The sequence below is a fragment of the Lucilia sericata genome, unplaced genomic scaffold (assembly GCF_015586225.1).
Source record: "Lucilia sericata isolate MDLA Ls3-8-SP2 unplaced genomic scaffold, ASM1558622v1 Contig001178F_arrow, whole genome shotgun sequence".
NCBI lineage: Eukaryota > Metazoa > Arthropoda > Insecta > Diptera > Calliphoridae > Lucilia > Lucilia sericata.
In genome coordinates, this window is record NW_023995146.1 from 72010 (window position 1) to 87667 (window position 15658).

Here is a 15658-nt window from a genome sequence, read left to right on the forward strand (position 1 = left end):
TACATGAAGAATTTCATGGCTATACTCGTATTCTTATACCAGTAGTGAACGTTAAAGTCATTTTCTGAATGGATGGACCGATCTTCATAAAATTTGGTAGAGAGATTATGGCTATACTCCTAAGAAGTAAGTAAGTTAAAGTCAATTTCTGAAGGGGACCTCAAATGGGGGTAGAGTTAATTATGGAACGATCCTCATGCATGTAATGAGCGTTAAAGACATTTTCTGAAGGGGGCCTTACATGTCCAATTTTATCGCTTTACTCGTACTTTTAAAACAGTTAGGACTATTGTTAGGGAGCTATCGGAAAACGTAGACTGGCATTGCCCATTTTCAAAACTAAACAAATTTACTTATAAGTTAAATTTAAATTTAACCCTCTAGCTCTTTCCGTTCGGACTTCGGACGGAAGGCTGATCGTCTTCGAATTTAAATATATATACGTTTGTGGGTCTATGACCAATATTTCGATGTATTACAAACAGAACGACAAAATCAATATACCCCTTTTTTGATAGTGCCTACAAAAATACACATAAATATTGTTTTATTTGCTGTTTATTAGTGTTAAAGTTTTTTCTGGTTAAAGGAAATTGTAATTTTACTCCATAGTACAATGGTATAATTATATTTTACCATTTTTATAAATAAAATTAATATTTATAAAAATCTAGACTTAGCTGCTCTGGTTGTATTCCTAATCGTAAACTAATATACCAAAAGATGTAAAAAATTTGATATATGGAATATATGTTGTTTAAATTTCCCTTTAAAGTTATTTCAAAACCAGTATTTCATTTTCTTCAACTCGAATAAATGACAACTTGTTTATTCTGCATGTGTTTGTAAAAGACAAAAACTTTTTTGTAGATGCAAGAAAATTACTAGAAAACATAGAATAAACGGAAAAAGAAGAAACTTTCCAAAGTTAAGTAAACCATATCAAAATACCAATTAAAAATTCAGTAAGTGTTTAAAGAAAAGAAAAAAATTATGAAAACTTTTATATGTGTAAGGAACTTTATTTTTTTTCTCCCTCCTTATTTATTTTCTTTTAAAAAATTTTTAATATTTTCTTAAGTATTTAAGTTTTATGACATTTAAGTTTAGTGCATTAATTAAATTAAATTAAGTTTTTATATATAATCAAAGAATGTAATTCATATTACTCATGCGTCTCATATGCCCATAAATATATGTTCATATCTACGTGATTCAAGTGAATTATTTATTTAAATCTTTAATAATTTTATAACATATTTTATTGCCATTTTTAAGCTACTTTATCAAAAAAAAAATACTTCAAAATGTTGTTTGTTTATTTATTCATTTTACGAATACTCAAGAGGCATTTACATTATATAATTAAAAAAAACATTTTCTACTTTTTTATTTCAATTAATAACAAACAAGCCATTGTAACGTTGAAGTATCTGATCGTGATATCTGTTCTTGTTGTAGTTGTTGATAGATTTGTATGGTCTTGCCTGTCGATTTCCAGAAAAGTACACAACATGTGAGGTGGCAGTTAAGTGAAGTCATGCCATTTAGTTTACCACATAAAGTGGAAAGTTAACACACTCACGAAAAGTTTATAGTAATTTTCAACGTCTACATTTTTAGTAGATACATATGTGCATGCAATTTTCAAGAATCTAAAATTAATTACATTCTTAATGTGGTGTTCATCTTAATTTATTAAAATTTTCAGATATTTATTTAAATTTAATATTTTTCTTAATTAGTAATAATTTTTAACAAAATTATTGTGCAAAAGTGCTTCAGACACATTATTGTATATTTTACCAACATTTATCTTCTGGGTATAAATTTATATGTAAGTGAGACGAAAAATATTTTTATTTTTGCTATTTAAACAACACAAACAGCGATTATATACCTATAGTTCTTTTTGTAAGTGTCTGAGTAGTTGACGTTGTCGACATTGGTGTTACTGTAGCAGTAGTAGTTATTGTTGATACTGCTATAAACGCCCATATATTTCAATTGAAAATTTTATTATTGTCGTTGTTGTTTTTGTTGTTAAGAATAATGGTATTTTATACGTTTAACGCATGAAAGCATGCAATACAAATTGCAACTATTGCATAAAATTGTTAAAAACACAAATATATCTGTGTAAATACCCAGCAGTTCTGCGAGACAGTCCCGAAACACCTATTTAACCTATTACCTAGCCACCGGCTACCAAGAAGCTATTTTAACATGTGCTTATTATACAAGGACTCTCCATAGATTACAAAGAAACAGTAGGAAAGCTAGTCCTAATGAGTCAATGTATGGTAATGAACCTGTTTTCTTAAGTTTGTGCCCACTCTTTAGAATACTAGGAGACTATAAAGTGATGACTATCTTCACTCTTGTTTACAAGGAGTACCTACATTCGTGACGAAAGACTTATTAGAGCCAACGAGGTGCTTAGACGTTAGTTTTCGGATGCATTGACTCATTGTAGAACTGCTGGTTAAGTATTGATGGTTGTTTGTGTGTATAAATGTATGTATGCTTGTATTTAACAACAATTTTAACAATTACTTCATATACATACATACATACATGCAACAAAAAAGTGCAAATTGAAAATGCAGAAAAAATACATACAGAAAAATCAGTCAACAGTTGAACAACCATTGAACCACTGCTTTTTTATCCAGTACATAATCGCACATACGGCTGTTTATTCTTGCATGTTTTTGTACATAAGTATGTATGCTTTGATTTTTACTGCTGTAGTATGTTTTTCTGCCCTTTTTCTCCTCTGCATGTCTATTGAAGGGCCAACGATTGTAATCTGTATGTGATTTATTACCTTATTACAGGCAATATGTACAAATTGTCTGTTAAAGTGACTGCACTCACCATTAAATAATACACACAGACATATAGGATATTACAACAACAACAAACACATCAGCAACATGAGATAGTATTAGTGATGGGTGCTTTATGTTGGTGTTTTTGGTTACTCTGAACTCGTGTTCACGTTTATGTATCGTTAGAAAATTTTAGTCAATTTTTAGAATAGCAAGAAAAGTAAATGGTTTGGCATGTCTAACTAGGTTTTGCACATTAACCGTGAAGTGTTTTATTATACAATGGAGGCGTATTTACCACACATTATTGCACGCCAAACTTTAGCTACCACTTTTTACTTTTTTTTATCGAATTCCACAATACTAGTAGCGGAGATGTTGTTTAAAGCCAAGATTCCAAAGCCATGGTACAGCATGTTATTGTAGTAGATCTTTTCTTACTTTAGAGTTTAATTTGGTTGCGTCGATTAATCGAAGTGTAACATATAACAAATTCGTTTTTAGGCGTTTTTGTATAATGTTTTTTAACATTTATCTGTTGTTTACAAACAGTAAAATTAAATATTTAAAATCTTCAAAACCTATTTTAAAAATATTGAACTTAATTTTTAAATCATGATTCGAATATCACTAATTTTATATAATAAACTTTAAACTAGTTTTAAATAATAATGTAGTATTTTTTTAAACAAAATAATTTCAAAACTATTTTACCAACAATATGATGGCATAATCTAAAAAAGAACGTTTCGAAAAAAACGTTTATGAAGTTTTATTTCATTTCACAATTTCTTAAAGAAATTATTGGATTTGAAAACGATTTCGATAGAAAAGGTTAATTTAAATTTAATTTTTACTTAACAATTATTCGTGAAAACAGTAATTTTAGTTTTAACTCGTAAAACAAACCAAAAAATACCTTTCACACCGTAAATATTGTTTACAATTTTTTTTAACTAGATAAATATTTTTTATTATGCAGTTCAAAAACCCTAAATTTTTATTTATTAAGCCAGTATTGTAGTAAATGAGCGATATGTTACAAATACTCGATTATAAGTATTTCAAGGACTTTGTTATATTTATATTTTACTATAAGAAACAAAATAATTTCTAAAAATTTTCACATAAAAATTCTTTACTAAAAATTTTTACAAAAATTTCATTAAAACTTAGCAAATTAATTTTATATAAAAAGCGACTAATATGAGAAGAATTAAAAGCCAAAGTAATACATTATAATACATCTTTGAACTTAATATAAAGTTCCTCGGTATAACTTTATATTTTGTTATATAAAATCATCAATTATTTAAAAATGTTCATGTATGTATGCAAGTATTCTAATTTTGGTTAAGTTTTAGCTTATATACTAAAAATTCAATTAAAGTTCAATTGCAAAATTGTTTGTAAAAGTACTTTGTTCATATATTTATTTAGTTGCTGCTATTTTTTGGTCGCAACTAAAGAAGTGAAAATAGTTTATCCTCTTTTTTGGCATGTTTAAACATGCATATGATGTTTTAATAATATGATGTTTACTTTTACTTTAGCTTATGTACATCCAAACATACATATGTATAAATGTATGTATATACATGAATATGCATACTATAACAACATATAGACTAGGGTGTCCCGTGGACCACTTTGGTAAAGGCCTCAGTGCTTACCAGTGCAAAAAAAATATCCAGTTTTACGAAATAGGTCTCAAAATTCCGTAATTTTGAGCTTATCGCGGGAAAAATAATTAAAATAAAAAAAAATAATTTATATTTTTCTGTATACGTTATAAATTTCGACAATCTTGACTCTATGAAAATAATATGACTCTCAAACCCACTATAAATTCTCTAACAAAATTTTAACATAACATATGTTTTCCGTAATCAGTTCAAAATTTGCTAAGGATTATTAATCGCTAGTAAAGAACTGAGTACCTTTAAAAATAAAAATTTGTTTTGAGCAGTACATTAATATGCATTGGACGGGAGGCACTCCTATATGAGGTTTTTAAAAAGATAGTTCGTCGGGACACTCTAACACACACAACTCATTATGCAGTACAAATTTTTTGGTAAAATGTTTAAATTAGTTTGTTTTAAAAGTTTTATTAATGCAATTTTTTGCCCCAAGCTACAGATTTGGAAATAAAAAAATAACACTTTGTTAAATATTTTATACAAATATGCATATGTATGTGTATATTTTGTTTACATTAACAAATATGTAAAATGCACAATAGAATTTTTGTTTTCTTAAATTCCTATACATTTTAAAAAATGTTTGAAGGTTTTCGTTTTTAATTCCAAACAAGTATAATTTGTCTGTGAATTAATGTATTCAACTTCGTATTTGTTAAGTTTGCAACCAATTACGTTTGTTGCAAACAAACAGCTTAAAATTATCTAATTACCCTAATAAGAGGCATTTATTTTGAACTTTTTAATTATTATTCGAATTTATTGTTTTAGGCAGTCAAATTCATAAATCATAAACTTTAACTTTAAAGAACCCAAACTTTAAACCTTTACTTTAAACCTTTAACTTTAAAGAAACCAAGAAACCTTTAACTTTAAAGAAACCAAACAACTGGTTTCCCATTACCTCTTTCTTCTTTTATGCACTTATAATCAAAGTTTTAAAGAAATAATCATGTAAATTTTAACTAAATATTGGCAAACGAGCAAATTGTTAAACAAAAAGTGAACAAATCATTAAACAAAATAATACTTAAAATATCTTTTAAAATTGAATTCTATGAAGTAGATATTCAATGTTGAATTTTAAATTATGAATTGATATTTTTCTATGCGTATAAAACTGAAAAGAAAATAAAAAATTATTTTTCCAACCACAACCAACAAAAATTTTACTAATTAAAAAAGTGAAACAGAAAATTATTTTTGAAGAGCATACAATGTGCATGAAAATGAATGAAAAATGCTGAATCAGAAAATGAAGTGTTTAATGAGGTTTCAAATTTCAAATAAAGTTGTAAATTTTTAAAAAACATGCATATAAGTGAACTGAAAAATATCTTTAAATTTGAAGAGAAACATTTTTTAGTATGAAATACCCTGTAGGAAGTTGAGTTTTGTAGATTGACTATGAATAGCTTGTTTGGTTGGCAATACTTCAATATATTTAAGCTGAGACTGAAATCTAAAGCTTTAAAATAAAATATCTGGGTTTGAATTTTAACTTAGGACTAAACATAATATCTCCATATGAACACTTTTTTATTACTTGCAGAAACTAACTTTAGTAGTTCAACATAAAAACCCTACCTCATCGTAACCTACTGGGTGACGACTGATTTCCTCGTAGGACAAGCACATGTTAAAATAGCTAGTCACCTGGACAGTTGACGGCTAGGTGTAACCCTATGTGGTAGGTTAAATAGGGAGTTCAGGGCTGTCTGACCGAACTGCTGGGTAGTTATGTTAATTTCATATTTGATTTTTACATACACATACATAAACTAACTATTCAACAAACTAATTAATGTGTTCTTTTTTCAACTCAAATAATAATGGTAAAGTACAAAATAAAATTGTTTAAGCAAATGTTTAACTTTGAACTAAAACAAAAATAAAATGAGCATATACTAATAAATGGCAAATAGACTAAAACTAAAATAAAACTAAAACTTTTAACACTGAAACATGGAAAACATAACAAAAAGGACATTTCCCAGAAACTGTTTAATCACGTTTTTCAATTGTGGTAGTAAAGGAAACAAATATATTAATAGTTACACACATACAGACGTTTACTATACAGAACACAGAAATTTGTTATTTAAGGAGGGAAAGAAAACACACAGACACAGTTGCAAACTTTACTAAATACACACACAAACGATTACACAAGAGAATAATTTTTGCCACATTAATCATGGATGTTTGTTTATTACACATGATGGAAGAAAAGATGAATTTTTGTTTAAATGCTAAAATGACATAAGAAGAATATATGTACATAAATATGTGTAATGAGTGTGAGATTATGTACATATGTATATCAGAGGTGGGACTACATGATTGCTACTCCTTGTTTTGAACTTTAAAACATTAATAAGGATGGCCAAATATTGGCTTCAAAAAACTTCAAAATGGATTTCTTGCTGTCAATTAAGAAAAAATTGAGAAGAGTTGTATGTCAGAAAAAATAATGTATTTTGATTTTTCAATCATTATTTTCCAACCCTGCTATATTTGTCACATAAATATATTATTAAACATGTGCATGTACGAGTGTTATATACATATGTATAAGAATATGTGTATAAGTATATAAATACATTTCCTGCAGTATTCCCAGAGAAAGTTAAAGAAGCAAAAAACAGAGAACTGTAAACGTTTGTGAATATGAATAAATGAATGTACTTATTCATATAGTGAAATTTGCTGATGATAAAAATTATGATGAATACGCAGAAAATTATATAAAAATTTCCCCCTGCCACCTATCAAAAGTCAAAATTATATTAAATTCATATAAAAGCCAAGCAACATCAACAAAAAAAACTGATTTGTAAAAATGCTATTAGGGAAATCTAGAAAACATTTGTAAAATGATTATTTCTCAACAATAGAAAAAAGAACATGATGGAAAAACAAATCACATAAAAAATAGAAAACTATTTTTAATGTGGCGTCATTGCTGTTTTGTTGGCAAAATTTCTATTGAAATACATAGCTTTACGGTGATGGTTGGTCTGATTGAAAGTCTGCTGTCAAAAAGTCATTGAATTGACATTTATGTGTAAGAAAAATGAATGTTTCCACTCGAACACAAAGAAATATTAGTCAGAGTTCGCAATTTTTTCTTTATTGTATTAGTCATACCAGACCAGTTATATTAAATCCATAAACCATACATTAACACATTTGATATGGCGCTAATTTGATTTTTACTATGTTTCAACACAAAAAAATGAATAAGAAGTTAAATATATTCTTTTTTCTCTGAATCAGTTTCTTTATGTTGAGAATAAATAATAGGTTTGCTAACTTCTCTTCCTTTGCAATCATCAATTTGATGACACAAATAACAGAAAAACTTTTTCTACGTTTTTCTTCTTGTGAGTTTGTTCAATTGTATAAGAATGTGTCTTTAGCTTTTAATGTTCCTGTGGGATTTCAATAAAATGTGAAATGCCAACATTAAAAGTTTATTAACCTCAAAATGATATTATTAACAACTTTAGAAACTAAAAGAAATAAAAAGTACCACAATGGCTTTGAGGTTTTATATGAAAAATAAAAAATTATTGATTTGTCGAAAAAGGTATAAACTAATACATATACAATATTTTTAAATATTAAAATTTTGTAATTAGTTTCAAATTTAAAGGCTTTAATTCATAATGATTAGAGTTATTAAAATCATTATTGAGTTTTTTATTTAAAAAGTACTTTTTATATTATGAACAGATTTTTAAATAACTGTAAATTACATTAATGAAAAAATTTAAATATTAAATTTAAATACAAGCTCTTAATAATTAAAAATATAAATATTTGCTTTAAACTTACCCGGTATGATGGTAAACAATAGAACAACTACTGCTACTTGAATTATTACATTCCTCGAATTCCACATTGTGATTAATAATATATTTTTAAATGAAATTGAAAATAAGTTCCATATAAAATGTAACGAATTTCACTCTTAAAAACACATAGTCTGAAAGTAAAATGAAAAATATACAATATTTATTTTCTGGAAAAAAAATTAAATAATGAATATAAATTAAAATTTTAAAAAAATTTCAAAAAAAGTATAAAATGAAAGTTTAATAGATTTTTACACTAACAAAAATAAATATTTTATACAAATACTTAGAAATATATTTAAATGCACAAAGGACCTTATCGTATGTACTCAACTACTTAACTATAAAATACATACATATGAATGTATATTTACATGCATATACACATATTCATATATATATAAAAATATATTTATATGACTACCACAGCACACACAGATCATGGTAAATCTTTAGGGACTCATGTGAGATCTTAAAGGATTTAACTATGAATCACTAATATTGTAAGTATTTACATAAACATCCATACAGTCCTGTATACATACATATGTAAGTATGTAATATTTATGTATACATCTTATACAATACATATTTACATACATAGTCACTCGTTTGTAGTTATAAACTCTTACAGATTTTACATACATACATACAAAATACTTTGTTATTTGTATGAATATGCATGCAAATGTATAGGTTTAAACTTCAATATAAATAGAGATTTTTTCTCCATGTATGAGTATTTTTTAAATTTATGTACATATGTATAAGGAAAAATACTGTAGAAATCTCTACTGTATACTTTCCACTGTTATACTCTAAAAAATACTTTTCCGTATTTTTTAATACTGGATTTCTTTCATCTTCTTCGTTATTGTTGCTTTTTTACTTCCTTTTTATTATTATTTTGTACAACTCTTGTTGCTCTACTTTTTTTTCGTGTGTGTTCATTTACATACGCGCGTAATAGTATTGACTTAAGCAAATAACGCAAAGGACACAATGCACACTCAACATCAAATTCAGTGTGCAAAAAATTGAAGGAAAAATCTATGTATGTAGTTATTTCAGGAAATACAAAACTACTACAGTGAAACTGTTATTTACAGGAAAACTTTTTCTGTAACATTACATTTTATAATTAAACTAGCTATACCCAGTGTGCTTTGCTACCCTAAAAGCAATATTAAAAAAAAAAACCCACTTACTCATGGGAGATACCACAAAAATTATTTCAAGTTCGCATTTTTCCGAATGCTAATAAGGATTTTAATATAAGCTATGAAAAATGTGAAAAATATTGTAGTGTATTCCTATGGGAGGGGCCAATCCCACATTGAAAGTCCGCCCATTTTTCTCTAAATGTTCACATGAATGTCAAAGTTTTACATATAAAAATGTTTACATTTAATTCCTATGGGGGTTCCAAGCCACCCCCTGATAAAAGTCCGCTTCTTTCCCCCAAAATGTTCAGATAAAAATGAAAGTCCTTAGTGCAAAATTTTAAGAATGTAGTTCTATTAGTTTGCCAGACAAAAAATGTTTTGTATTTAATTCATATGGGTGGTGCCGCTCCCCCCATAGTAGCCAATTTATTACCCAAAATGTTTACATGGATGTTAAAGTTCTTTGTGTAAAATTTGAAGATTTTAACTGTAATAGTTTTCAAGATAATCGAACTTTTGTATTTAATTAATATGGGAGGTGCCACGCCCCCTGCTTTATCTTAAATAATCATATTGAGACTTAAGTGGCTCCGAAAGAGTTTGAGGACTCTGACTGTTATATTTTCTGAGATATACTGATTTAATATTTTCTTAATGGAAGGTGCCACGCCCACTATAGCCATTCCGTCCATTTTGCCCAAAAATATTCCTACATATATGTCACAGGTTGAGGAATTTGATTGTGCCAGTTTCCAAGATATACGACTTTTAATAGTTATTTAGTAAGTAGGCGTGGAACCTCACCTACTTGAAATTTCAAAATAAAAAGTAGCCTTCTTTTCCGTCCAGGCATACAGGAACACACTGCGAAAATTTCAAGAAAATCGGTTTAACCTAAACGGCGGCTATAGACTTCACATTAATTTTTATATATTTGTATAGATATGAAAGTTACACCCACTTACAGAAAGTGTGAAACATTGTTATTCTTAAGGAAATATTCAAAATATTATGGGTTCAGTGATGACCATTTGTAAGCTTATCGGTTTATTAATCGATCTAACCATGCACGTCCGTCTATATTATCTGGCTTTTAAATGGTCTGAGGTATAGGCGGGAGAAGCTACTAGCTTTTTAACTCAATACTTTCCGATGTTAGATTGTTTTCAATGCAGTACGTGGTTTATACTTGTTTTCAAAAATTCTTATGAAAATAACATTTTAATATTTTTCAATAATTTGCATTTCTCACTCAATATTATTAGTGAAAGTACCCATTCGAAAACAGTAAATTTGGAAAAGTTTACTTATAATTATTAAAGCGACTGCACAAAATTTCAAATATGTAAATATTTATGCATTTGAGTATAATTCTATACATATTTTTAAATAAATACTGTTTATCCTTTCATTTAATTTTTTTTTTCCTTTTACTCGTTCCTTACCAATACTTAAACTCATCTACACAAAAGTAAGTACAGATGGTATTTCGCGTACAACAACAAAAATCACATGGAAAACTATAGCAATTTTATGGTTGCTTGGGTTTTTTGTTCAGCTCTCCAGCTTTTGTTATTATTTTAAATCTTGTAGACGCAAAAGAACACGAACTCAATTTTAAAGGAAAGAAAATTGTTTACAGATAAAAATATAACTAGAAGAAAAAACCAAATATCGGAGCTTTACTCTTGTTTAGAGAGTCATGATTTTTAATATAGAAATATTTTACTAGAACAATAAACTTGCATATAAAAAGATTCTTCAAGCAATACAATATTTGTAAAATTAAATAGTAAAATAAAAAAAAAAAACATTTTATCATTTAAAATTTGCCTTTCTTATAAAAAATCTGTAGTACGTGTTTCTTAAACTAATTTTAGCTCAAAATTAATATAAGAAAATGTTTTATATATTTTTAAAGTTTTAAATTTATTAATTTATACGATTTTATAAATTTAGGAAATCAAAAATATGTCTGTACCCGTACCTACAAAACTGACAAGTACGGGAACAGACATAATTTAACTTGATGTTAAAAAATAGTTGATAATTTATTATTTTAGCTTTAAATTATAAAATTTTAGAATACTCATCATTAATTGTACTACTTTAAAAAATTGTATAAACTTATTTTAAGACTTTTCTCGTTAAACTGTTTCGTCATGGTTATCTTAAACTTTAACTTGTTTTCGTGGAAAATGAGGAAGGGATTTTAATCGTCTTCCAAATAATAAACTGAACAATCAACCATAATGAAAAGTTTCAAAACCATGTTTGTTAAGGCAGTAAAACAGTCAAGCAGATGTTACACAAATAAATAATATTTAAGTAACAAATTTGTGTACTTCAATATGTTTTCATTTAAATAAACCTGCAAATATGTATGTACTTTCTAACTTCAAAATTTGAAATTATAACAACTACTTACTAATTCGAAACACTGAAAAAATTAATACAAATAACTTTAACGCTTTTAAAAATTGACTGCTGCTAGATTGTGTTGAAGCATAAACATTTTCATAATTTCTCCAACGACTTTATGCAACATATTGATTGTTATATTTTCCTGCTATTTTTCCACTTGAATATTACGCTGTCGTTCATAGACTTTTTGTGCAAAATAAACATTTTATGAACAATTTTGTTCTTTGTGTTTTTTGAGTTGTTAACGTAAAGACAGACTTCTCTTTGAATTGTTCGAAAGTAAAGTCTGTGGTTAAATGTTTGTGATGTTTTAAAACTTTTTTCTGTTTTTCGAATTGTTTAGTTTATGCTACACGAGTAAAGAAGTAGCAATAGCAGGTGTTGTATGTTGTTTATGCCGAATACTCATAGAAACATTAGCATTTTTGTATATATGTATGTATATATAGAAAATCGGTTACACCCACTCCGATTGTTTTGTTGCACGTAGTAGACCACGCTGCCATACAATGTAAGAAACTAATCAGAGGCGTAATTGATAAATTTTAAAAAACATAGTTTCATAGAAATGACTTTAAATTAAAATTGTTAACGATTTAAGAGTAAATAATGAGGAGCAGATTATTGTTTATAAATAATATCATCTATCATCAACAATTATTACTTATACTAGTAACATATGCACCACTTTAAAAAATGGAAACTGAAAGCAAAATGAAGGTTCCTACTCCTATTATTCCATGTGATGCATTCAACTTTAACATTTGTGTGCCCCAGTAAAACTCGATCCCCTTTATTATAGTATATTTTATGTGAACCTGCTCTTTTGTGCTAAACTTTGTTGCTATTGTTGTAAATATGTACTTGTTGTCTAAGCTGTCATCTTTTTGCAACTTTTTCTTGTTTAAGGTTTTAATTTTCATACTTACTCCTACAACATGCTTTGTTACTTGCTACAAGTATAAACAAATACTATAAAATATGTACTTTCCCATTCACCCCATTCATACCACAAACTTTTGTTGAACACACCCAAACACACTCTATAAATAAAAAAGAAAAAATAAAGTATGAAAGAAATACATGCTGTATTCAACAGAGTTGTTGTTAACTTTTAAACAATTTTGTGGCATTATTAATAAGCCACTTAACGCTGTGTTTGTTAAAAATCTATACACACATACATGTTCAAGTTCTAAATATGTTTAAATGTCAGTTTGCCTCCACATAGCTCTACCTGTGTACAATACAAAAACAGTTGAAAATATCTTTAAGGAAGAAGAAGAATTATTTTGAGGCTTGTTCTTTAACTTGTGGCATATTTTAATGTGGTTTCATCAGTTTTTACCTTTTTTATAAAACTTACAGTTTTAATATGTAAAAAAATGTATGTTCAGTCAAATTGGCAAAATTAAAGAAAAATACCATAATAAGTATTAGAATAGCAGGAAAACGAAAATTTTTTTTCTTTACAAAACCTACTATGTAATAAGATTATTATTACAAAATAAAAATTTATAATTTTTATGAAAAATATTTTGGGAACAGTATTAAAAATGATCAATACAAGAAAAAATAATAATTGGTTCAACAAAACTTTATATTTAATTTTAGTCAGTTTATGATATCAATAGAGTATACTTGTTGCAAGAATATCATGTTAATCATACGTACATATGGCAAATGTATGAACAAAATTAAAGCAAATATGGATTTAGTTCTTCATAGATCGATATTTTCGATAATTATTACCACGATCAAGATTCAAAAAGTTTGAATAAATTTTGAAACAAACTCTACAGCATTTTCGAGAGAGATTATTTTTTATAACTAATCAAATTTTATCCTAATTCAATAATTAAAACGCAGGTATTATGTTAAAGTAGCAAATTTTAAAAATTTAGTTTTATTTAAATAAATATTTATCCCTAAAAACTAAATAATCGATGTGTTTTGTAAATGAAACGTAGTGCTACTACTTCTAATTATTCGATAGTACGAACAAACTTAACACAATGTTATTGTTGTGGTTAAAATACAGAACAATTTAACGTCAATGCAAGTTCATACCCTACGAATATCTTAAATAAGGAATTAAAATTTATCAACTTTGAAGGAATAACTATATCTTGTAAACAAGGCAGTAAGGGTCCACAGATTTTTTCTGATATAAAGGCTATATTAGTGCAATTATTAATGTAAGTGATAAAGAATTGTTTATTATTTAAATTTTGTATAGATATAATAAAATTATTGAATAGCTAATTTTTTAATAAATGGTTGTTAAGTTTTTATTCAAATTTATTAATATAAGTAAAACAAGTAAGAAATTATAGTCGGGCGAGGCTGACCGTATAATACCCTACACCTGTGACAAAAATAAAATGTGATTTAGTTTTCAAAATAAAGCATTTAAGTTGATTTGCACCTTGTCACAGATATACTTATGCCATTTATTGTTGAATAAAATTGTGGACATTTAAGTCAAATTTTGAAGGGGGCTTTGTATAGGGGCTATAGTCAAATGATACCCTTCAATTATAAAATTCATGAGAGTCATAATGGCTAGAACTTGGTTTTGCAGCTTTTTTTCGAGATACGGTTATATTAAACATAATTATGAACTTGAAAGCCCTATTCGTCGGGTTCAGGTTTATAGGGGCTAGGTGAAATCATGGACCGATGTTAATCATTTTCAATAGGCTTCACCTCCCGTACCATAGAAAATCATATGCCAAATTTTATTGAATTATCATAAAATTTGCGACCTGTAGTTTGATTACAATGTTTACAAGCCCCATTCAGGGGTTCTGTTGTATGGTGGCTAGGTGAAATAATGGACCGATATTAACAATTTTCAATAGAACATCATGTACCAAATTTCATTGAATTATCTTCAAAATTGCAGACAGACTCATGAACTCAGAAAATGATTCTAAGGTATACGTTAAGGTGGGTATAGGACCAATATTATTGTGCGTTAAAAACATCAGCACAAACCCAATATACCCTCCACAATAAAGTGGTGTAGGGTATAATAATGAACTATTGAAAAGTAGATAAAAATAATTTTCTTTAAAATAATAAAAAACCCATTCAAAAGTATTTTTTTTTACTTATCCAATATTAAATTTAAAACAAAATTTTGGTAAAATTAAATTCCTTATTCAAATTACTCGCAGTTAAATATGTATGTACATTAACGTATTTCCCAGCTACTACATTTTGTTCTTTAATTTAACAATGAAACCAAACAGAAATGAACTGCTGCAACAGTAAGTAATGACCACATGCCCACAAACTATAGTTACAACTTTCCTATAAAAAGAGAATGTTGTAATTGTGTTGCAATAGCAGTACTTGCAAAAGTTCTTCCATAACTAGATGCATATCCTTATGCACACTTACACACACGATCATATTCCTGGACATTTTCAAACTAAAGTACTCCTGTCAGTAGTTACTTTTTATACTTTTCAAATAAATGCTATAATATTAACAGCTGAAAAAAGAAAACGAATGAATTTTTTAAAGACATTTATTGTTTGTAGCTTTGTCTCTACTTATACCAAACGTTTATTATATTTGTAGCTATGAATGTTTGAGTTTATAAAAGAGAAAGAAGTCTTAAATGGCTACATTACAATTAGAACTGTAATTCTATACAGTTC

General features: G+C 27.3%; 1 protein-coding gene across 1 annotated transcript in view; it reads right to left on the reverse strand.

The window, feature by feature from the left end:
* Window positions 1–15658, reverse strand: part of LOC119610402 (uncharacterized protein MAL13P1.304-like) — a 70184-nt gene that overhangs the window by 36228 nt on the left and 18298 nt on the right. The window contains exon 2 of the mRNA XM_037965577.1: window positions 8378–8528. Coding sequence (XP_037821505.1) covers window positions 8378–8444 — 67 coding nt within the window. The 5' untranslated portion in view covers window positions 8445–8528. The remainder of the gene's footprint in view (window positions 1–8377; window positions 8529–15658) is intronic.